General features: G+C 44.6%; 1 protein-coding gene across 9 annotated transcripts in view; it reads left to right on the top strand.

Moving 5' to 3' along the window:
* The window catches only part of nphs1 (NPHS1 adhesion molecule, nephrin), a 66,728-nt gene extending 42,797 nt beyond the window's left edge, over window positions 1-23,931 (top strand). For 3 of the 9 annotated variants that reach the window (XM_081699983.1, XM_027028192.3, XM_081699982.1), the window contains 15 exons: window positions 3,029-3,169; window positions 3,988-4,128; window positions 7,208-7,329; window positions 9,817-9,979; window positions 10,266-10,422; window positions 12,173-12,324; window positions 13,390-13,501; window positions 13,690-13,871; window positions 15,542-15,598; window positions 16,253-16,351; window positions 17,045-17,090; window positions 17,534-17,666; window positions 18,165-18,243; window positions 18,461-18,597; window positions 18,806-20,384. In XM_081699983.1, coding sequence (XP_081556109.1) covers window positions 3,029-3,169; window positions 3,988-4,128; window positions 7,208-7,329; window positions 9,817-9,979; window positions 10,266-10,422; window positions 12,173-12,324; window positions 13,390-13,501; window positions 13,690-13,871; window positions 15,542-15,598; window positions 16,253-16,351; window positions 17,045-17,090; window positions 17,534-17,666; window positions 18,165-18,243; window positions 18,461-18,597; window positions 18,806-18,922 — 1,838 coding nt within the window. In that variant the 3' untranslated portion in view covers window positions 18,923-20,384. Of the gene's footprint in view, window positions 1-3,028; window positions 3,170-3,987; window positions 4,129-7,207; window positions 7,330-9,816; window positions 9,980-10,265; window positions 10,423-12,172; window positions 12,325-13,389; window positions 13,502-13,689; window positions 13,872-15,541; window positions 15,599-16,252; window positions 16,352-17,044; window positions 17,091-17,533; window positions 17,667-18,164; window positions 18,244-18,460; window positions 18,598-18,805; window positions 20,385-20,859; window positions 22,622-22,731 lie in introns of those variants that run through there. The other 6 variants (XM_035534429.2, XM_035534428.2, XR_014117864.1 and 3 more) reach the window with 6 other exon arrangements.
* Window positions 23,932-25,604: the final 1,673 nt, after the last annotated feature.

Raw genomic sequence — 25,604 nt, forward strand, 5'->3', positions numbered from 1 at the left:
GAGATTTTTAAGAAACATGCACACAAAAGAAATGGCGAAAGGAAAACCAAAGGAAAGCAAAAAGAAGACCAACTGCAGTGCTGTAATGTTGTCCGTTATGCAAATGATATTATTGTGACAATTCAAACCAAATAAATTATACAAATTATATACTTAGTAAACAAGTTTAACAAAAGGAAAGATTTTTAGTCAAAAGTATATGTGTGCGGAGCTATGGTTTTATGATTATGCTTTAGGCTCTATGAATTTGTCTAAAATGACTAAATATTTCATTATTTTTATGTAGGCTGATAATAAGAACTGGAATGTATTAAATTAAAAAAGACTGGGGAATTCGGGCTAAACCAGTTCAATTTCTGACATGACAGGGGTGATTTGCCCCTGCTTATTTTTAAGGAATCAAAGATTTAGTGACACGGTTTCCAAGTTTTATCAGTGCAATTAATGCAAATAACAAAAGTAGGAATATAAAACAGTATTTCTGAGGTAAAATGTCAGGTAAATCCTGAATATGCTACACCTATAGCTTCTTATATACATATAGTGTTAAATGTGCTTATTGTCTCTCAGAGAAGCTCACTGTGGAGCTACATTCACGTGTTCGTGGAAATCAAGTGAAGTCAAGTGGATCTTTATCTTTATCATCAACACAGCCATATACATTGTGAACCATTTCCCCTGGATCCAAGATGCAAGATACCCACATACATGTATAACATTCACAGTGCTGACAGGAAACAAATATAGTGCAGTAGGAATAAAAAAAAAACGCAGTAGAGAACGCACGACAATAAGAGATTACATACGTACTCCAGTCACAAAATCATTTGACAGGACAGTGGGCCTTAGCGTAATCACAAGGTCTACAGCTGAGACTCGGACTGAAATGACTGAATGTACAACCATACCATGGCCTTCAGTGGGGACCATTTACCCTTATAGCCTGTGTCACTTACCAAGATCCGTGCATTTCATTCCTGTAGCTCAAATGATTTCTTTAAAGAATTCCTCTTCAGGTGTCCTTCAAGCTAAGAGCAGACTGAGAGGTGGTGCTGATGTAGAGCACCTACTAACCCTGGTAGCGAACTTAGGAGTTGAGTCTGGTGGGTTTGAGCAGAGAAATGACCAAACCGTGCATGACTCAGGCTTTCCAGGACTGTAATTTGACACCGTTGTTGTAGCAAAATCACAAAATAGCTCAGGGGCTGACCAGTGTTCCAGCAAGTATACAGGGTCTAGAATGGCTTTATCAATATAGTGAAATAACTAACAAAATGTGTGTTTCTGTGTGTGTGTGTGTGTGTCTGCCGTAGCGTAACTACTGGGGGGCAATCACACTGGGGCCCACATTGACGGGGTCCTCTATAATTCCAGTTCGGCCCTTTCTTACGTACATTATGCTGCACACCCTTACGCACACCCTGAGGTTCATTTATGCCCCTCTTCACGTGCCTTATTCATGGTAGACAAACCGACAAAGGGTTCTTACACTGATATTTCAGGCATGAAATATCATGATTATCACAAACATGATTTATTAATCTAAAATTCTGAAACATGAAAGTTCAATTAAAGTATACCAAAACGTTTTTTTAAGCAAAATATGCATGTAATGGGAAAAAAAAAACTTATTTAGTCTGTACCTTATTAGCTAAATATGCTGTATACTTATTGAGATCCAAATAGGTAGTCTAGTGTAAACATTTATTTCAACATTAAATGAGACTTTAACTTTTGATGTTCTCTGTAGTGCACTTGAAGAAGCAACTTCAAGCACAGAAACGGAGCTCAAAAGTGAAAGGCAGCTGCGAGCAGTTGGCTGAGCTAAACAGACCTCCTGAACAGGACACTTACTTCAGAAAAGGAGAGACTTACTGCATTGGCTGCTTTGTCCACTGAAATTGCTAGAGGCAGGAATTTGGACCTGAAGTCTATCGTAGATGATTTTGCTTGTATGTCACACATTCTACACATGTATGGGCGCATGCCTTAAGAGCTGTGACTTAATTGCGACATTAAGTCGCAAACAGTGAGTCAGGGCCCAGAATATCATACTAATGCCACTGTGCATCTGTGTGTATGTACATTGTATTCAGAAAGTATTCAGACTCCTCGTTGCACACTTTATGGTGTTATGGATTTTATTTTGAATGGGTCTAATTGCATTTTTTACCCATCAGTCTACACATATAATGATCAAGTGAAACCATGTTTTTAGAGAGTTTTGAAAAGTAATTAAAAATCAAAAACCAAAAACTCTTATTCACAAACGTATTCAGACCGTTTAATTTTTAGAACCCCCATTGGCAGTAATTACAGCTGCCAGACTTCTTGTATATGAGTCTGCAAGCTTAGCACACCTGGATTTGGGCTGTTTGTACAGTTCTTCATGGCAGATTCTCTCATCTAGAGAATTCCACCCACCATCTAGAGTCTCTGTCAGCCTAGATGGCATGTGATCTGTGGATTTTTAGGTCTCTCCACAGATAAAGGATGGCCTTAAATCTGGGCTTTGGCTGGCCCACTCAAGGACATTCAGAGACCTGCGGCCACTGTAGTGCTGGAAACAATCAACGCCTTATATAGTGTTTTATATTCTGTGCCTTGCCACAAATTGATCGTGGAGACCCACAGATAGTTCCTTGAACTCCGTGGCTTGTTGTTTTTGTTTTTTTTTTCTGACCGTGCAGTGTAAACTGTGGGCCCCTACAGACTCAGGTGTGTGCCTATCCAAACTGTGTCCAGTCAATTCAAGTTGCAACAGGTGGACTCCTGCTGAGTTCTAGACACACCTCAAAAATAATTAAAGCAAACAGGATGAGCCTGACCTCAACTGGGTGACCACAGCAAAGGGTCTGGACACTTTTTGTCAAGTTTTTTCTTTTTTCTTTTATTGTTTAATTACTTTTAATACATTTTTCAAACTCATAAAAATGTATTTTCATTTGATCATTATGTGTGATTAAGTGTGGATTGGTGGATCAAAATGTCTTATAAAATAAAATGTACTCTCATGCATGTGTGTCAGTCCCCCCAGAGTTCTCAGCTGAGCAGCCTGTAGAAGTGGAGATCACTGAGGATGATGCCGTCACCATTCCCGTTATGGTGTCAGCCAATCCTGATGATATTTCTTGTGAGTGGATATTCCACGGGGAGAAGGTGAATAAAGGTAACAGACATTACAGTGTGGCTATACAAGTGGTATCGCGCACATGGCGTCTTTTCTCATGTACACACACACACACACACACACACACAGGTACAAACATGGCCATATGCACACTCAATAAAACACCGGAAGGCTCCGTGGGCGTTGCGTCTTACCAACTGTGGTCCTGCCTGTTGGGGTAAAGTATGCAGGCTAAATAAAAATTGTTGTGAGTCTAATGCTAGCATTGGCATGTTTCACTGCTCTGCTTCCTATCAGTGAAGTGCAGAGCATCAGACCTTACCGCCTTCCCTGCCTGTTTAGTCTACAGCTTTGCTCCCTCCGGACTACCGCCTCCACTCATCCTGTCTCCACCCTCCACTTATCCTGTCTCCACCCTCCACTCATCCTGTCCCCACCCTCCACTCATCCTGTCCCCACCCTCCACTCATCCTGTCTCCACCCTTCACTCATCCTGTCTCCACCCTCCACTCATCCTGTCTCCACCCGCCACTCATCCTGTCTCCACCCTCCACTCATCCTGTCCCCACCCTTCACTCATCCAGACTGTGTGCTCCCTCTCTCCTGTCATGCGTGCATGTGTGTGTGTGTGTGTGTGTGTGTGTGTGTGTGCGCGCGTGCTTGCGTGTGTGTGCGTGTATAAACAAGCCTTTAATATATCACTGTAAGTAATCAGACATGTTTATAGACTATGAATTAGAGCATGCTTGTATTACAGATGGTAGTACGCATATGCATTACAGCAGCTGTGATATTAGGTTCATGTGGTGTCAGTTTTGTGAGTATGTGTGCTTGTGTGTGTGTGTGTGTGTGAACAGAGCACGATCATCGTTACCACTTTCCCAGAGGCTGGGTGCTGGAGATATGGAACGTGACCAGGCGAGATGCAGGCACATACACAGTGGAGTGTTCCAACGCAGAAGGGAATCAGAGCACCAAAGTCAAGTTGGACGTTAAATGTTAGAACCTCCCACAGAAGCGCCACTGACGCACAAACAGCTGCTGCACTCTTTGAACACCGCACCTGCATCCGTACTGCGGCATGGAGGAACGATTGTCATTTCCCCCCCCCCCCGATGTGGTCTCTCGGTGTTAGTTTTATAGGTCCATAGTTCTGTATAGTTAAGCATGTTTGCAGTGAAATTTATCGGGGCGAGAGAGAAAGGATAATCCCCTTGTGAAGAAGGCACGCACCCTACCCGGGACTCAAACACAGGTTTGACAGGCAGCAAACGCGAGCCCTGACCACCGGACCAACAAGCCAGCTCCCTGGTGCAGCAGCCAGAGCACCCATTTAACCCTCCTAAATGATGGTCTCAATCACACCCCTCCATCAGGTTCTGGCATAGATATAAATATTCTTCATTAGCCATTGTTGACTGATGGCTTAAAAAAGAGCAAAAGAGGGCGAGGGAGAGACAGATATACAGAGAGAAAAAGAGACAGAGAGAGATTTTGGCCTGCAATTATTCGGTAATGATTTAATAATAGCTCTGCTTCAGATCTAGGCCTGCATGTTCTAGCAAATCCTCCATCACTAATGGGTTGCTACGTCCTGCTACAACAGCGGCTGACAGCGCTAGATATTTATTATGGATGGGCCACGTTAATAGCTTTTATGGACAGCCACTGAGACCCCACGTCAGGGTTCCTCTCCCCTGCCTGAGACAATGTAAGAGCCAGCTCGAGATTATCACAGAACACGGGCGTACATGAGTATTAACCGAGTACTGCTTTAAAAGGGGTAGATTGGAAAACCGGGGTGGGCTGGGGTGAGGTGTGGGGAGGCTCGGCATTCTTAGGCCAAGCCCTTAGGCAACAATCTTTTGGAAATGCACCTGGTCCTTTTTGAGGCATCTGAAACAGTCGTTTGGGTTCCTGAATAAAATATGGGCCCCGTATTTCTAAGGCAATGTTCAGTGACCGGAGCCGCGTCCAGAAGGCTCATGCGGTTTGGGTGCAGATGAAGGCACAAATGCATCGTGGGTAAAATGGTGGGTGGGTATCGTGATAGATTAGTATCCTCTCAGATGGTCATGTCACTTCTCTCTTACATTTAACCCTTTATGCTCCGGGGAGCAGGATCTCATTGCTTTCTGATGTAGCTACATACATGCATTAGTTCCGGTGTTGTTAATGAATAATCCACAGTATAATAATAACATTTAAGATTAATATCTTGATAATAAGCCTGGAGTTTAAGAGGTTAAATAGTTGCATTAAGCAAATGATTTAACATGAAAATGGATCACTTAGGAAACCGCTGGGCATACACCTACACAGTCATGTAGACTGGCATACTGTAGTTATTCCCACACCTACAGTCATGTAGACTAGCATACTGTATTTATTCCCACACCTACTCACTCATGTAGACTAGCATACTGTATTTATTCCCACACCTACACACTCATGTAGACTAGCAGACTGTAGTTATTCCCACACCTGCATACTTGTGTAAACTAGCACAATGTAGTTATTCTCACACCTACACACTCGTGTAGACTGGCATACAGTAGTTATTCCCACACATACACACTCATATAGACTATCATAGTATAGTTATTCCCACACCTACACACTCATGAAGACTAACATACTGTAGTTATTCATACACCTACACATTCATGTAGACTAGCATACTGTAGTTATTCCCACACCTACATACTCGTGTAGACTAGCATACAGTAGTTATTCCCACACCTACACACTCGTATAGACTAGCATAGTATAGTTATTCCCACACCTACACACTCATGTAGACTAGCATGCTGTAGTTATTCCCACACCTACTCACTCGTGTAGACTAGCATGCTGTAGTTATTCCCACACCTACTCACTTGTGTAGACTAGCATGCTGTAGTTATTCCCACACCTACTCACTCGTGTAGACTAGCATGCTGTAGTTATTCCCACACCTACTCACTCGTGTAGACTAGCATACTGCATGTAGACTAGCATACTGTAGTTATTCCCACACCTACTCACTCACGTAGACTAGCATGCTGTAGTTATTCCCACACCTACTCACTCATGTAGACTAGCATGCTGTAGTTATTCCCACACCTACTCACTCGTGTAGACTAGCATACTGCATGTAGACTAGCATGCTGTAGTTATTCCCACACCTACTCACTCATGTAGACTAGCATGCTGTAGTTATTCCCACACCTACTCACTCATGTAGACTAGCATGCTGTAGTTATTCCCACACCTGCTCACTCGTGTAGACTAGCATGCTGTAGTTATTCCCACACCTACTCACTCATGTAGACTAGCATGCTGTAGTTATTCCCACACCTGCTCACTCATGTAGACTAGCATGCTGTAGTTATTCCCACACCTGCTCACTCGTGTAGACTAGCATGCTGTAGTTATTCCCACACCTACTCACTCATGTAGACTAGCATACTGTAGTTATTCCCACGCCTACACACTAGCACTAACCAGCATGCAGTAGAGCTAGCTAGTATCCCCTTTAAGAAACACAGTGTCACAAGGCAACTTTTATATTCACAAGAATTTATGAAAGTATCACTGTTAGTTATTAAGACATGTTTTTGCAAACATAGTATATGAAATGAGCCATTCATGTAACAGCTACTCCAACTTCTCTTCCTTCAGCCGTGTCTCCCACTCCACGGCCCTGGCCCTTTCCAGAAGTGTGGTTTTGTGTGAGCTTCTAAAAAAAAATTCATTTTAAAGAATGGCTGATCGCAGCCAGCAGCCCAGAGCGATACACCACGGTGAAGGCCTGTCCTTGAGATCTTCCTAGACTTCAGAACGAACAGGAGAGCATACTGTACTTTACAAGGCTGAAGAGCCGTCCTAGAAATTTCCCCCCATGCTGTATATTGTCATGTTGTAATTTCTCATCGCTGTCACGCAAAATTAAGCCGCGCTGTAAGCGCCAGCCTAATTAGCCTCTATTTATGCTTCTTTTTAGGTAGACTAGGTACGAGCTTGCAGTATTAACTGGTGGTTACAGCCAAAAAATGGGGAGAAGTGAGTGTTCCGTAACCTCTGCTTGTTGTGCAGACGCCGCTAGCGTCCACGTGAAGACGAGCCCCATGTTCGTGAACTTGGGGGACACCGCTGTCCTGCTCTGTATAGCCGACGCCAACCCTGTGACCTCTGGCATGTTCACCTGGAAGTGGATGGTGAGTGACTTCTGTCTTTGTTTCGTTCTTTTTTCTCTCTCCACCGCCCCCTCTTTTAATATTCCTCTCTCTCTCTCTCTCTCTCTCTCTCTCTCTCTCTCTCTCTCTCTCTCTCTCTCTGCAGAACGCCTTATTTGTCTTTCTCCTCTCTTTGACTCACTTCTCTTCCTCGTTGCCTTCCCTCTCCCTGTCGCAGGGTCGCCGGCGCTCTTTAGCAAGAGGACGTGCTATATTTCACCGCTCTAACTGTGCCAGAGTCTCACCTCTCTGCGCAACAACCTCTGTCCTAAATGGAGAAAAATAGCTTTCATTAAAGCCACCCCACCAACAGGCCACATTTGTCAGTGTTAGCTGAAATTGTGCCATTTTAGACCTTCTTTTTTTTTTTAAACCCCTCTCCCGTTCAAAGCGCACAACTATTGTCCTTCTGGCGTTTAGTCCACCTCTCTAATATCGCAAGCCGCCCTCTTCATTTGTGTGTGTGTGTGTGTGTGTGTGTGTGTGTGTGTGTGTGTGTGCATGTGCGTCTGTGTGTGTGCGTCAAACACTATGGCGTTAAATTTAAAAGCTTTAACTCAATAGCACATGCATTGTGAGTAAAGCAAACAGCATCGTGAAGCAAACAGAGCCTTTTTATATACAGCACTACCATTCTAAATACCCAAATGTAGGTGGACAGCCAACTCCTCGACAGTTTCTTGACCAGCCACCTATGTGTTGTTCATTAGTTCCTGCAGGACAGAGTTCACAGCAGGTCTAGAGCAGAGAGAAGAGTAACCTGGAGCAGAGAACTGCTCATAATTCCCACAGGACACAAGCGGCTTCTCAGGATTTGGAATTTGGGATTTAAGGGATGGGGGAGGAGGAGCCCTACCACCTTCATGTTGGGCAGCAATATGGGAACAATACTCTTCAGTTTTATTATGTCGGGATCTCAGCAGAGCTATTATGGATATGAGATTAAATAGGTTTCAATACATTTACTGTACTGATGGCTTTATTTAACTACAGTGGGGTAGCGGGTCCTTAACTTGTTTTGACTTTAAAATGATATTTTCTGATTCAGAATCTCGTCTGATCCTTTTCTGACCATTCCAGTAAAACCAGCATTGTCCTGCCTGTTAATGTCTGTTGTTTGCTCTGGCAGTCCGTATCTCTGTTAAACTATGGATGTGATTCCCAAGATTAATCTCCAGGCACTGTTAGCTAGATAGTTAGTTTGGCATAAGTAGCATTTGAGTGCATTTATTAATAACCAGTTGGCAAAACAGTAAACACCATATTTACGCAAGTTGCCTATGAGATTTATTAAAAATCAGTTCACATGAAATAGGCCTATTGCATAAAGACATGTCTCATATAACTAGTAATGTTGATGACTTTATTTGGTTATGCAAGCTCTAGCTTTCTATACGGCAAAGCTTTGAAATGACTTTTAATATCACATTAAAGCAGGGAAAACAGTAACAGTTATCTAGGCTAATGAAAGCTCAAGGCATCACTGACTAATTCATATGTCAGTGTAAACCTCCATGAAGCAGCAGGAAGGCTTGGAAATGATTGCATGATTGTGAAATTCATGCAGCAGTAAAAGAGTAAACTGAACCCATATGATTATAGGCTGTTAGAAGGGGGGGGCATATTCGGGGGGGGGGGGGGGGGGGTTGTCCCAGAGTTGTACGTCCCTGCGGTTTATTCCGATCACAGATAAACTGATTTCAATAAGACTGTGGTAGAAATTATTCATGTTTCCATCCAAGGATAGCACTGGAACTTTGATGCTCTGAAGCCACAGCTGCCCAATCCAGTGCACGCCATCCTAGTTATTTAATCTCTGTTCCTGATCCAGTGTGAACCCTCTGAACTGCCAGACACGCCGGCGTGTCTGTGCGTGGCTTCCAGTGGAACAGGCATCCAGGATGAGGTGATTGCAGAGAGGATTCATTGTGAAGGGCAGTGGTAGCGCAGTGGTCAAGGTACTTGACTTGTAATCGGAAGGTTTCCAGGTCAAGCCCCACTGCTGCCAAGTTGTCAATGTCTTTGTTCAAGTCCACCCCTTTTCCATGAAACACAAGGCAGCTTGCAGAAGGACAAGGATCTTAACCTTACTGCTAAAGGAACTAGAGCAACACAATGTGGAAATCTCCTGACTGGCTCATTCAATGTCTGACATAACACAAATTGAGCAGACATCTCACTGAAGGTCTGGCTATGTTTAAAGACCTTAGGTAGTCAACCAAGGCTTTGCAATCAACTACTAACCTTGATCACTTTATTCAAGATTCATGGTAAATTCATATTAAACATATTATTGTGTTAAGTGGGTATCTTAAGTGGGTAGATTATGCATTAAAAGTGCTGTGTTTTACCTTTCTATTCATCGAATACAGGTGTAAATCCTCTGGAATAGGAGGTCCACTGTAAACTCATAGTCATCGTTTCACTATACTAGGTTTGTGTGTGTGTGTGTACGCTCTTCTTACTCAGGGTGATGGTGAGAAAGAGGAGCTGGGGGAGGAGAGTCAAGAGGAAGACACTGGCCTGCTGACTCTGTACAACGTGACCCGCGATCAAGCAGGCCCTTACCAGTGCACAGCGGACAACGGCATAGCACCACCTGGCAGCGTGGTGGGCAAGCTCATCGTGCGCTGTAAGTTGTGCATGCTTGGCAACACAGTACAGAACTACACAGGGCAAAACTATTTCAGTTTAGGCTAAGAATTTGCTGGTGAGGGCTGAAAGGAGCTTGCTGACTCTCAGTCATTTCTTCAGGTCGGGTAGATAAAATAATATGGCCTTCGATGCATTTCAACCAAATGATTGAATATAAAGGGAATTTGGCAACTTATTATCTCTAAAAGAGACACAAGGGGCCACTTGTGGAATAACTCGTTCTAGCATCATGGCAAAGCTCGCTCGGTTTCTTTTTGCTGCAGTTGCACCGGAGTTACAGAAGAGGGCGCAGTGGAGAAAGGTAGCAAGCAGAGGGGATGGCAGCACCAGCGCGGACCTGGTGTGTCAGGCTGAAGGTGTCCCGAGTGTGCAGTTCACCTGGGCAAAGAAGGGAGTACCGCTGGACTTCACCAACCCCAGGTATAGAGACACCGGCCTCATGCACACCATGCACATACACACCGCACTCGTCCGGTCTGCACATAAACACCATGCACATACACATATTACACACACATGCATCATACATTTCTATTATGACACGATATCCTAACCCTGCTACAGACAGGCTTAGAGCCAGGATCGAGTGCATGAGTGGACCCGAGAAGGCATATGTTGATGTAAGCTAAAATCATTATGTGCAAAATATGTGGAAACTAGCCTTCCTCTAACCTACAGAGTGCAGTTCAGCAATAAGACTACCACCTTAAACACAGCACTTCAAAAATAAAGAAGCTAAAAAAGTAAAAAAATCTCACCATTTTGAATTATCCATAAAAAAACATTTGCTTTACATTTACATATTTGCTGACAACACTGTTTAATGACCCTTGGTTTACATAGACTGTATTAAAATAAAGAACCATCACAATCGGCCAAAATTCAGAAGGGCAGGAACAGTGAAATAGCTGATTGATTAAATATTAGTTTAGGCTGATACGTGTTGAGTGAATAAATTGGATTTATACAATTTTTCAGTCTTACAAACTTTATCTTTTTTGGATTTTTTTTGGAACCGTCGTCCATTTGCTAACATTACTGAGTTACCTTTTAATAGACTGCGTACATAAATGTTAATTTCATATAGCAGAATAAGAAACTCTACAATTTTTATCATTCACATCCATATTAAATCCCACTATCAACACTCATTTGAGGATGGCTTTGGAAGTTAACCATAACCGCACTTCAGTTACGGTGTATTCAGAGTTGATGGAGGTCGGTCACGGAAATTCTAACCGGCTGTTCTGGAACTGATAACTCTGAATATGCTGGGCAAAGTCAAGTCAGAGTTCAAGGTTATGTTTAAGGTTTGTTAAACCCACTTTCTGGAATACTACCCTCATCAAACAGTGGAGTTACGCATTAGACTTATTCATGCCTTTATTGTGGACTATTGCAACTCACTTCTGAATGGAATAAGTTGCATGGTCCAGAACACCACCACTGGTCTGGACCAACATCACAGCTGCAGACCAACATCATGGCTCCAGACCAACACCCGGGTCCAGAACAACACCACAGGTCCAGACCATCGCTTCTTCTAAACCCCATATTCCACCAGCACTTCATCAGCTTCACTGGCTTTGAGTGAAGCAAAACATTTGCTTCAGAATTCTTCTCTTCCCATATAAAGCACTTAATGACCTTGCTTCCTGCGATCTCTCTTCTCCACCCTCAGGTTCTCCACCCTGACTTTCCCCTTATCCCTCCATATCAACTGCAGATTCCGAGGCAGAGTCTTCTCTAGAGTTGCTTCACAACGCGGGGATTCTGAATTCCCTCACAGTTGGAAACACTGTCTGTTTTCCCAGGTCTTCCAATTTACGCTTCCTGTAACCTTATGAACCCACAAATTGTTGTTGTTTGAGGAACCAATTGCACAGGATCTTTGAAATGCGCTAAAAAATTATGATTATTGTCATCGGAGAAACAGAAAACACAAGGAAACTTGTGTTACACCAAGGAAACTCACTGGAAAGGTGATATATCCTGTGTGTGCAGTAATGAAGCAATGATGATGAACAGGTGTGGGTACCCTTGGGACGTCCACTGTCGAGGAAGCACCCGTGACACTACTGAATATGATAATGTCAGTGTGACGCAAGAGTCTCTATTGCTCTTTGTGTGTGTGCTGTGTGTGCGTGTGTATGTGTGTGCGGGCATGTAGGTACAGGGTGCGGAAAGCAAAAGAGGGTGCTGTCCACACCAGCACGCTGACTGTGGTGAACGTAAGCGCAGCGCTGGACTACGCTGTCTTCACCTGCACAGCTCGCAACAGCCAGGGGGAGGACACGCTGGACATACAGCTCCTCAGCACCAGTACACGCACGCGCACACACACACACGCACGCACGCACACACACACAGAGGTGAGGCATGGAACGTGCAGTTTTGTAGGTTTGTTTTCTCCGGCTGAAAAGTCATTGAGACATTAATTATTCAGGTGAGGTAATCAACCTCTACTCTTTTTTAATACGCCTCAGCTTACTCTCCAATTTAGGGAGCAGAGGTTATATCCTCCTTCCCCTTCTCTCTCTCTCTCTCTCTCTCTCACTTTCACTTTCTCTTCCCTTTCTCATTTAGACCACTCCACTATTTTCAATTTTCCTCCTCTAATTGTATCAGCTTCTCCTCCTCCCCTCTCTCGCGCTCCATTTTTTAATTTTCTTTCAGTCTTCCTTTTCTCTTTCTTCCCTTCTTCCCCTCTATCTATCAGGGAGACTCACCCCTCCCCCCACCCCCAGCAGAGTTCTCTGCACTCAGGCAGCCACATTTAATGTTTACCATAAAAACCATGAAATACAATCCAATATTCGCCTTGCCCCCTCTATTTTTACTGCCATGAATATTTATAATTAATCTGACACGGTGATAATAAATCTTATATGCTTCTTATCATCAGATGGCCGAGGAGAAAAATAGCACAGGTTTCGCCGTGTGCTTTCTTTGGGTTTCGGAGTAGGGAGGAGGAGGCGGTAATGACCCCTCTGCCCCACTGTTCTGAGAGTTCTAGCAGATAATTACTATTTACTCGACCGCGTGTAATGAGTTAGAGCACTTCTTCATCTCTGACTCTCCCGTTCTCTCTCGCTCGCTCTCCCTTTGGTTTCCTTCACTCTGCGTCACCGAAACGCACACTTTTCTGCTCCCTATAAAGACATATCCCACCGCTACTCATCAGACGCGTCGCAGGTGAATTTAATTAACACCTGTTTATGCAGACTCGGGAAAGACACGACTAGCATGTCAAACCTTACATTTTCCTGTGGCGGGAGCTGGTGATCGCATCCTGCGCTAAGCAACTCTCTCAACCTGGGAGCTATGGTAATGCTCCGTGCGATGCAGCATGCTTGTCATCATCGCCATCATCTCTCTCTCTCTCAGGCTACCCGGACCCACCTTCTGTGCTGAAGCTGCTCGGCGTCGCCCCCACCTCTGTCACACTGGAGTGGATGCCTGGCTTTGATGGAGGCCTCACCCAGAACTTCCGTGTCAGGTGAGTGGGGAGAACATAAAGAACGCAAGGCCCAAATGTAAAATACACCCGAGAAACCTCCATACGCTGCGCGGACCCACAGTCCTCTCACGCTAGATAAGCTTTTGTGTGATTACAATCCATGCTGCGTTGTGTTTACGGAAATATTCTTGCATTTAGTAAATCGTGTGGCCTATAATCTTTGACAGGTATCGATGGGCGGCGTCTGCGAGTTATCAGTACGTGGACGTCTTTCCTCCGAGAGCCACTGTCTTCACGGTTAAGGGCCTGATCCCGTCCACTACATACGGCTTTTCGGTCAACGCCTTGAACTCCGTGGGAGAGAGCAGCTATGCAGACAATGGCGCAGTACTGAATGTCACCACCATGGGTCAGTATGGAGCTTTTCCACGTAAGCTACTTGTGCATTGTGTCATGTAAACAGTTGTCTCTTTGACCACGATTTCGCCTTCCTTGTGTGTTTTTGCAAAACTTGTTTTACTACCCACTCCAGGTCAGCTCACTTGTTTGATAGGTGGTTGAATATTCATTCATTAATTCAGTCATTCATGCTTCCATTCGTTGTTTATTTATTTATTTGCGCACCACAGTTGTTTATTTTTTTTATGTGACAATCAGCAAAGGTAAATAAACTAATTTGAGTTAGAATTAAATGCAAGGTTATAGTTGATGTTAGTTACGTCTAACCGAAGTCTGAACGTCATGAGACAAAGGGCTAGTCAGAAAACAAAGACTCAAATAATGAACACGTGGATTACTGTTGGCACTCCCAGGACCTAGGAGTGGTACTGCAGTGTGGATCCTCCTGTTCTAACGGCCAAGGGATTAAAATGTAAAAACACGTGAGATATGCATACATTTCCACAAACGCTCAGTGAATTAGCCGAGACACCATAGGCACACATACAAGCACGAGTGGGTCACGCCAAGGACAAGTCCCCGTCTGGCAGTGCCGTGAATCCCATCCGGCAGGGCCAAGAGTCCCGTCTGGCGCAGCTGGCGTAGCTGGCGTGGCCGGTCAGCCTCTGGAGGGGACAAGCCTCGTTGGAATAAACACTGAAATAGCGTCATTCCCTGCAGCATGCAGTCCTCGTTGTAGAAGCAAAACACTGCCGGAGAGACATTTGTCCCTTGACAGGAGGTCCGAGTACTTCGAATAACTCCTGTGTGTGCCCAGAGCTTAGCTCTGGCGCTGTTATGTTGACCTTGAGCTTGCTAGAGACACAAAAACAAAGCGTTAAGTAAATATCTCAGCTGAGGCAGAATTTGTGAAATGTTATGACGTTTAGAAGCAAACAGCAACCAAGGACTTTTGTTAATAAACTGACGGTTTATTAAGAAGTACTTAGTATTTACATTTCGAAAGAGCACCTGAATGTCTCGCAACAAAGCCCGACTGATGGTGCGCGAGTGGCTGCACACCTGCGCAATCGCATCGCCAGCCATCGCACTGCAGCGCACCACGGGCGCCTCACCGAACTATGTCGTTAGCACCGTCGCCCACGCTCTGCAGCAAAGTGTTAAATTATGATGTGTTGATTTTTTTGGCTTTTAAATTGAAAACTAAACAGCAGCAGCAAAAAAAAAAAAAAAAAAGGTTTTGCTGGGTTTTGTTGGAAATCACTTCACCACTTTGTGTTCCACTTCAGTCAAAAAACTGAGCAGATTTTTAAATTGTTTTCCCCTATAAAGCAAACACAAGATGTTTCAGCAGTTTCAGATGGACATGGCAGACTTTTAATTGATCATGATTTCATACTGAGCACGCTTTGGGTGGAATTTCACTGACAAAGTGACAAATGACAAAGTTTCCTTGTTGATTTAACAACAAAACCTCTCAATGCAACTCGTGAATGCTAATCTGCTACTGTGAGGACACGCTTCGTACAGATTCCAGTTTAAAAGCATCGCCGATCCTTTTTAACCATCAGAATTGGTCCTAATCAATGGTAATCCAGTGTGCTGTTCCAGACATTTGGGCTGGTGGTGTATGCTTCCTGTGACTTGACCGTGATTGTGGGTGCTGACTGTCCTCTGCAGATCCAGAGCCCGTGCCCAGCGAGCCGCAGCCCGGCCTCCACCTGGACCCGTCCAGAGGTGCTGTGCTCTCAATTCCATCCCCTCCACCTCCCCCCGGCAGCCTATTTGCATATTCATCAAGCGCCGAGCGGACCGGCCACCCGCCTTCTCTTACAGATCAATACCCCCTCCTCCATACGGCTAATTTGCGGAGGCTTTCTGATGCGCCGTGATGCAGCCAGCAAGGAATAAATTAGCTAGGATAGGATGGTGTCCCTGATGTAATCACGTGCAATCCTGCCCAGTCTGCTGGCCTCTAGCTTCCGGAAGGTTCACTAGGTGGCAGTCACTCATGGACAGTGCTAGGGCTATTGAGCACTTAAATGAGACACTGTACTAACCAGATACTGTATTTAAGGGTGTTACCGCAGGCTCTCCGTGTCTGTCGCCAGCCCGATTGCAGCACTGTTATGCTTCATCCGTGAGTGACAGGCTGGATTTCAGGCTTTTTGCCTTCAGAAGAATGCTCCAAAGGCACCCCGGTCTTTAACTTGCATGTTCATTGACGTGTGGCCCTGAATGAATGCATTTAAACGCAGCTGTCATAAAAGATTTTTTTAAAAATTAATCACGTGGACATTGTGTATATTTATGCTCGACTCGAGCGGTGGTCTGCAGGCTGTTCATACCAGTCCATAATGTAGGCTATTTCTACACCTTCCACTCTTCCAGTATATGTCATACCGATCCTGGTGGGCGGAGTCCTCCTGCTGCTCAACGCATTAGGCTTCTTTCTATTTGTCAGATGGAGGAAAGGGCGGAGTTTGAAAGGTACGGGAGGGAGGGGCTCTTTGGCATGTCGTTTGTTCCCCTTGGCGCCGTTAGACAGCATGTCCTTGACTGTTCTACTTACTACAGTGACACTATAGCACCCAGAAGAATCCTAATATGTCTGTCACTTTCAAATCCATCGCTCTCACTCGCTCACTCTCTCTCCTCACCCGGCTGCCACCTCTCCATCCCCCAGTAGCTGTCATTTTTGCTCGAACTTCTCCGCCTTATCTCACCCACGTTGCTTTCGTTCTCTCCCTTTCTTTCCGCCCCTGCGTCTCTCTTTTTCGCACTCATTTCCTGTAGCATCTCCCCCGGGCCCCCCTGCCGTTCCCTCAAACTGCCAGGTGCCTAACCCTCTCTGTCTCTGTCTCTCTCTCTCTCTCTCACTTTCTGTCTTTCCACTTTTCCACTTTATTTATGCACCCTCCATGCATCTTCTGTTTGAGTAAGTGTCCTTTTTGCACATTCGCTGGAGCCGCTTTGACGTAATGTGATTTGTGGGAATGAGGAATTGCTAATCGAAATGAGCACTCACCAGGCACCTACGCTTGCGCACTGTTTGCCTTATCGCCCTCATCTGACCGCCCAACTCGCCCCCCACCACCCCTTTTGGCGCTGTGTAATAACAGCGCTCGTCGCGTCGTCTCACCCCGATCTCACCCCGATCTCACCCCGCTTCCTCTCCTCCAGGGAGAGTGGGTGACGGTACGGAAGGGAAGAAAAACGAGCATGACGGGTGAGTCACATCAGTCTCGCCCCGTGAGTCAGTGCAGTGCTGCAGATACACCCCCCACAACCCCACCCTCCCCCCCCCACCCAACACGGAGAGAACAGAGACATGTCACCACCAGCGGCCCCGCGGTGTCTCCAAGGAGACCAAAAACTACTCTAAATTGTCAAAACTCATGTTGTGTGTTCAATTGGCTTAAATGCTAATCTCCATTACAACACGCTAGCTCTTTCAGAATGAGCTTGCCTTGTTGAAAAGCCATCCACGCTAATGCCTGACCCAACCCAACACTGATCTCCACAAAAAAAACAAAAACAAGGTTGCGTCAGGTCCGACTGGGCCAGAAGTCAAAGATGGGTCATGATCGGTTATGGTAAAACTTCGGCGAGTCGTCCTTTGGGGGTGAGCTGTAAATCTTCGTTTGCCTTACCGACCATCCGTGTGCGTAGGTCGACGACGAGCAACTCCAACCGCTACGAGAGTCAAGAGTGGACCAACATGTCAGCGCAGCGGACCCTGATCCTGGACGCGAGCTCCGAGCCGGACAGCAGCGGTACCAGCGTCTACGAGAGCTACGGAGGGGTGAGGAGGCGAGCAGAGGGGCGGAGCTAAGAGGGCGGGGAGGAAGGGGAAAGGGAGAAAACAAGTCAAATAGAACCAGTGAAAATAAAGCAGAGGGAAATGTATGGCCTGGATGTGACAAACTCCCACGATCCGCTGATCTGCAGTGATATCTGGGATTGGTTTCGCACCATTCGCTAGGGTCAATCCTTGTACTGGTTACTCTTGACTTATCCTGTAGTTTTTTGATTCATTAGAATGGAATCACTTGTTGAATTTGAAAAAAAAAAAAAAAAAAAGCACTGCCACAAATGATAGATTTGATTTCATAGCTGTGAGTCTCCTTCTCCAGAATAATTGTTCTGGCAAGTATACAAGTATGCTCTGTGTGGCTTGGTAATGCCACGACACTGGATAACATTAGGGTTCCCACATTTGTAGTCACCACCACAAAGAAAAGCCAAGAAGGATCACATGATGGAGAAATTACGGTATTGTTCTCTAACTGTCTTCCACCAGGAGAGTTGCCACTATTACTACCCAGCCGAGGCTTACCGGCCTACCCTGTACCCCCACTGTGAAGCCCCGGAGGAGCACAGTAAGTGCTCACATGGGAAGCTGCAGGGACGGAGTAGGGCTTATTTCACAAAGATGCAGTTCACCCTAACGTCAGCATAGTGAAGACTGGAAAACATTTATGAAACGGCCCTTAACTGTTTCTAGCCTGCTGACAGGCCGTTAGAGACGAGCGCAGCCAGCAAAATCTAGCGACACAACGCTCGGATGTTCCGCTGATGTTCATTCGTCCACCGCAGGCAACAGACGTGAGGCGAACCCCGTCGGCCACGAGTACGAGGAGGTGAGGGACTACCGGGACTTGCTGGGGGCTGCTCTATCCCCTTCTGCAGCCCCGCCTAATGTGGATCAGGCACCACCAGCTGCGTATCATGAGGTGAGCGTGATCCAGCGGTCCCCATCGGGGGACCACGCCAGTGTCAAGCGGTCACGTGACCGCAAACCCTCAGTTGTAGATGACCGAACCTGGTGTGCGTACTAACTGTGATTCAGTACTGCCGTGGTTAGCACGTTGTGGCGTGGTGCTGCTTCAAGAAGATCTCAAGAAGGTCTCCTTCTCTTGTTCCCCATGTTTTGTCCACCAGGGGAGGTGGCGCGTTGGATCTGATTTGGACCCAGCAAGGGCTGTGTATAATTCCATGGCTTACCGACGCAGAAGGGACTCTGACTTGCCCTTTGAACTGCGCGGCGAGCTGGTTTAAAAGACAGCGAAATGCCGAAAGCTTCTTTGAAAGGTCTGTAGTTACTTGGCGTTTGACATTGACCTTCTTTGTTTCAATTACTTATTTTTTATGTATCTCTATATCAGATTATCTTATAAATTGGATATATATGTTGTTTGTTTTTTTTACGTTGAGCTTTGATTTCTGCTTTTGATTTACATGCTTGAGGTAAGGCTCAAAAGGTATATCACAATACTTTCATGGATTTTAATGACAACACTTTATCGTGATGTTCATGCCAAGGACAAAAACAATATAATACAAGCTTCATCTATTGTTGGCTGAGAATAGACTGTTTTGGTTATATTGCAATATTACATTATGATAACTAAATGCATACTGTGATAGTGGCACATCTTTTGGTTTATAGCCCAGCTATAATTTCAAGGCACTTGCTTTTATGCTATGGCACCATTGTGGACTTTTCTTTAAATAATCCCTGTCAGCAAAGCCAAGTACTGCAAGTATTAACATGAACGCACTTCCAGAAGTGGACACAAGAGGGCACCATGCTTTGTTTTTCCTATGTTGACAAACAAGAGGGGTTTTTTGTTGTTGTTATTATTATTCATGTTTTTTTTCCCCCAGTTATTGTTGTGTGATAGTTAAGGGTGGGAGTGATTTTACAATCTTATTGTTATTTGGGCAAGCTCCTTCACCTTTATGTTTGTAGAGGAAAGGATCTGATGTCAGAAACATGCGAGAGGTGAGGTCTCTCTTGCCAAACATATGGCTCGTTGAAGTAAACAATGCAGCCATTACTGGACAAGGTGGATGTTGGGTTTTTTTGGGGGGTATGTCCTCTTTTTAGGTATCCTTTCTAACAAGAGGTTACATAATATATAGGAAGAAAATAAAATGTGTGCTTTCTTTTGGAAAACAGCTTCGAATACATGCTGAAAAGGGCAACCGTTTCGGTAGCTCAATGGCACCCTGAACAGAAAACATCATAGATGTAGTCAAAAAGATGGCGACGGAGTCAGCGCCTCGCCGTGGATCAGGGGCTGGCCGATCGCCGTTTAAGCCCTGTGCCTGTGCTCCTGTCCTGGCAGGTGTCAGTGTTAACATTAATGGGCTTTTGTCACCGAACGCCGAAAAGTACAGAAACATCCCGATGCACCGTTCGATCCAGTGTGCACGCGGTAGTTTCACAAAAAGGAACGCAGAGGCACCGTGATTAATTGCTGTTATTAGTCCACAGTTTGTTCTTGATAATAGACGCTAAAACATTTAGTCCACTCCATCATTCTGATTGCAACAGCACCGGTAATTGTACCGGTTTGACTGGTCACGCTTCTTGAAAAGATTTTGTAGATATAAGGAGGTATGATGAAAAATATTACGTACTGATCTTCATCCAGTGCCTGTGAATGATTTATGGTATTTTCTAAAACACACAATCTCCAAAGTAACCAGAAATAAACAGTGATATTTTATTTCATACTTTTGGCTGATATTCATCTTTTATCTTTATTCCAAAGAACTTGAGAGCATACACCCACGTGCACACACACATACCCAAATTAAATAAATATATGAGACTAGCACACACTAGTTATACTGTATTATTACTGTATAATGCAGCACTGAGCACTAGCACAGACAAGTGCCATGGCCAAAACTGAGATAAAATTAAATGAAGAAGTTAAATGATAGGGATTATAGGCAGGAGAGAAATGCTCCGGAAGAAAAACTTCCCATCTCCTCTCTCCCATCCTCTCTCCACGTCCCCTACAGGCATCTGAACTCGGCTGAGCCTGTGAACCACCCCCCCCCCACCCATCGCCCCCAAAAGAGGTTCTCCTCACCTTCTCCTCCCTTTTTCTCTCCTCCCCTCTTTGTTCGCCTCCTCTCCTCCCCTTTCCTCTCCTCTGTTTCCCCTTCTCTTCGTCTCGTCTCCTCTCCTTTCCCATCAGGCCCTTGTCCATCTGAGTGGTCCTCAAACTGCCACAAGTGAGTGTCATAGCAGAAGAATAGAGACCCCCGCACACCAACCTCAAAGCGCTCCACCCTCCACGGCCAAGTCTTGTGCCAGTGTTTCCTGGCAAAGGGTAAAACTTGACTCGTTTAAAGCTTGCTACTTGTCCCTAATCGACTGTGGCATTGTGCCGTCGAGGCCGGAGCGGCACGGCATCCAGGCCCCTAATCCCGTTCCTTTAAAGATTTGGACTCGGCGCGTGTTTGGAGAGACACCAGCAGTGATTTAGTTTGAGCTCCTAAGAGACATTTTACCTTAAGAACCTTCTCCTTCTCGCTTCCTAACGATTCTTCTGAGGCAGATTTCCCAGGGTGTCTGCAGGGGACGCTCAGGTTCAGAAGACATATTAGCCAGATACACAGACAAGCATCGCTGGATTAATTTGTGATATGTTTATGAAAATAAAAATAAACAGTGTTAATTACTCTCAGCATTGAGACGGTAATTAGGAAAATCTGGAAGTTGAGGTAAAAAGGACCACTACTGACATTTCTGTGGCCTACTTTTCTGTACAGTTCATTATTATTGTTTCTTCTCTGTTTTAAAGAAAGCTTAAAGCCAAATTCAGCCAAATGTTTTCTTTGCTTGATCCCAAGGGTGTGTTGTTCTTTTCTACTGTTTCCAAATTACAAGTGGGGTGTTTTTTTGTTGTTATTGTTTTTTTAAGTAACATCTTCTCTTAAGTGTTCTTTACACGAGTTTCAACACTGAATATGAATAGTGGAATATGCATGCTTTTATATCAGCAGTCCAAATCAGGATGGAGAGGTCAGCCAAAGACAGAAGGCCCATTGTATAGTGACTGTTGTACAGGAAGTACACTGCCTATAGTTAAATGCTTGATAACACCATGTGTCCTGAAGACAATGGACAGTAAAATGATGCATGTCCGTTTAGGTCAGACCACTAGGAGTCATGTGCCTCAAGAATGCACATGCATATCCCTGCACACACACACACGGTGCATGCTCCTCTTCAATGCAGAATATTTCTCATGCCAATGGAAGACCACGGTAAATGGACTCGGTTATGTTTTGTGTGGAGTAATAAAGACTGCTCATTCAAGTCTCTCATGAAAATATGGTAGTTGGAGCTTGATCTATTTTAAGGCTGAGGTCCTCCAGGAAAATTACACATCACACGCTGTGGGGTGATTCTTATTAAGTGAGCAAATTGCCAACTACGGCAGTGCAGAAGACTATCTCTGTCATTAAATTAGGAAGAAAATTGCTGTCGATAATTCTGTCAATATTAACACGCTGCACTGAATCCTGAGTTTTTACTGGAAAGCACAGTGAGAGATGAAATATTACTGAAGCATGCTTACTGCAGCCTATCAACTGGTATTCCCTGAGATGTTGTCAGCCTGGTTTTTTTTTTTTTCTGCCTTTTTGTATCACATCAAAACGAATCGTGTCCCATGTTAACGAAAACAACACAGATGGGAAATAAGACCTGGTCTAATGCAGGCACTTCAGTAAGGTGCCACGAGTAGATAACACAAGTGCAAACGTGAGAAAAGCAGAAAAGTCACGATTTGATTTGACGCACGGCGGATCCGCCGCCACACTGCGACTACAGCGTTTTAGCTCCAGGCTTTGTCTGGTTTTGAGTGAAGAGAGCAACCCTTTTTGAGGGTACTATGGCTCAGAGATAAAATGCTGCTCACACAGTGGCATAATGTACACATTTTTAAGTTTGGTCTTTCCAAATGGGCTGAATATTAGAAATGAATGGATTATAATTAGCTTCTATCTGGATAATTCTGACAGTGTTTCTAATTTACACCTTCCATTATTCAATCTTTCAGACAGCCTGGTGTTCATTATGCACTACTGAGTGACTGTTGGTTCATGCGGCAGCGTGATGGACGGAATGCAGTTGGAGTCATGTTTACACCCGGTGTGCCATCGAGTGCTTTGAGATGGGATAATGTGTCAAGCTAACTGGCTGACAGCTTTATTCATACCATCAGGCCTGGTTCTGTGTCCTTCTTGACATCGTTTTCCAAGATGCATAGGGAACGAGGTTTTTGTTTTGTTTTGTTTTTACATAAACCAGGTCGAGGTCAAGTAATGCAGTAGATTGGTTAAAAGATCATCAAAACATCTTAGTGAGAATGTTTTAAGTGAATATACACAAATGTCAATACAGATTTTTATTTAACAGCAACATCCCACTCAAGAACAAAATGTTCTTACAAAAGACTTTGACTGCAGGATGAGACATTACAAACACATGGAGGTTAATATTAGATGAGGATTTGTCCAATAAGAGTCGGAAATTGAACGGTACAATGGACCTGTTTAAATATTGATGGTTTATAATGGACTTTGTGGCCAAGTGCATGATTACAGTCTCAGCAAATGCACTGAACGTGAGGTAATTGGGCCGTGAACTTATCAGTATTTTCAGAACCTTATTATGTCAGCATTTTCGTCTTTTTAGACAACTAATAATTTTAGTAACATTTATAATTATTAATCATTTTTATTTATTACCTTTGTTATCATCATTATGAGTAGTTGGAGTACTACTTATTGTTATTCTTATTTGTCGTTTGTTTATGTGAAATCTGTGTAACTCAAATACCCCCTAATATCTCTGCTGCAAGTGAAAATGCTGAGATAGCTTGATTAGTCTCGACAGCTCTCGCCTACGTGATTTCCATCAGCGATGTTTACCTTGCATTCAGATTCATGCTGAAGCCTAATTAAACCTAGTATACCCTCTGCCGAGGAAGAAAGCAGCAAACCGTCTCCATTTGCTCCTCCTCCCAGGATGGGAGCTTTGTAAAAAAGATCCCCTACAGGGATGCTGCTTGTCCGGATCGTGCTGTTTCCTGGAAGTCGATTCTATGCTCTGATTGGTAGGGAAGGGGTAAGTGACTACAGGAGGAGACCTAAATCAAGGGGTGTTCTACTTTCGTCACTTTTTCGCAGCCGTTGTTCTGCACAGTTCTGCTGTGGCACGGACAAACATCATTTTAATGGCCATTTTTCAAAAGGTGCCACGATAAACAATATCATGTACACTTAAATAAAGAAAGGGGGGGGGGGGGGGGGAAGCATGTTAGCAGGGATTTTTGTGTAACAGCGAAGCCCCTGGGTGACAAATCATGGTTGATTTCATCCCCCAAGGACTTGGAGCCATAAATCGGACATGGAACATACCTTTCCCAAAGTGTCACGTGTGTGTGTGTGTGTGTGTGTGTATGTGTGTATATAAAGTTGCTTAGAAAGACTGGAGCCTTGGTCCCCCTTTCATAGTTTGTTGTGTTGTGTGTTCATTGATTTTTTTTATTGTTATTATTAAGCAACATCAGCAGAAACGATCCAGTGTCTTGACTTATAAGTGATGGAGGGCAGTAGAGTATATGGAAAAGGAAATAAACAGACAACATCATGTAAACATGAGTAGGGATTTACAAGTACATTTATAAGTGTTTGTTTACGTTTCTGTGTGCGCCTACATGTGCATGTAAACACATATGCAAGAAGTCTAAGGCCTTATGGTCTGGCCAGGAGAGTCTCGGTTTACGAAGCCAGCACTGGCATGAGAATGTCTTTCTGGCACAGTTCAGAGAACGCATGTCGAGCTGTGCCCTCTTCTTGAAAATGACAATATGGCAGCCTTAAACATAAGCTGCTACAGAGAGTGTATACAGTGCTTGGGCTCCAGACGAAGCTCCCAGCCCGTACCCTCATGCAACCCATGTCCTTCCTGAAGAGCAACCCTGGGGGAGGCTTGCAGGGGGGGTTGACTTGGCAGGACCTCACCCACTGGCAGCCTCGGATGGATGGGATGGCGGATTTGGACCAGGATGACAGGGTAACGTATGATTGTATGAAGCGCTCAAAGCTGCAGCAAGGCAAGCCCGAGGCTGATGGTTCAGTTTGGGCCAGCTAACATCACACAATAACATTTGGGCACAGTTAGACTTGCAGAGTGCTTGGGCGGTTCTCAAGAATCTTCAAACTCCAGAATTCCAAAGGGCTCTTGAGTCTGAAAGAAATACTGTTTGCCCTTGAAGTCTGCCTGTCTTTGAATTGGAAAAAAAAGGCATGCAGTTGACCATGCAAACCTGCACTCTTTTGAAAAGGGAGCGGGAATCTGTGGATGGCCGGGGGTCAGTGGCGGGAACATGAGTTCCAGAACCACCCCCAACTCCACTCGCAGGACTGCCTTGCCTTTGTGCAGCTCTGAATGTCACCCAGTGTGTTGTGGCAGACACTGGGAAAGTGGCATATTTCAGCGTGTGTTTTGTGTAATGTGCGACACAATGCTGCCCATACAGCAGGAGACAGACAACTATTGGTTGGGTTGTTTTTCATAATCCCATTGTTGATTGCATTACTAAAATTTCACATGATGTGTAACGAGCTAAACGTGCCCAGTTTGCAGAGGCAGATGTTTTGACGTCTCCATTGCTAGTCACGGGGCACCGAGATGTTTTGATATTCAGGAAAATTAATGCAGCACGTAGACTAAATGTACCATTGCTATCCCCCAAGTGATTACCCTTGTCATAGAATTATGATTGGATGACCCAGAAAAGCCTTTTCCAGACTATACCTTAAGCACAGCCCTTTCTAGTTAATGTTGACCAGTTGGAATATGTAAATTATATTTTAAGATATATTAAGTTGTGAATATCACTCTGAGTGCCTGGAAATACATGAT

The sequence above is a fragment of the Electrophorus electricus genome, chromosome 17 (genome assembly GCF_041902795.1).
Source record: "Electrophorus electricus isolate QZ-2024a chromosome 17, ASM4190279v1, whole genome shotgun sequence".
Lineage (NCBI taxonomy): Eukaryota > Metazoa > Chordata > Actinopteri > Gymnotiformes > Gymnotidae > Electrophorus > Electrophorus electricus.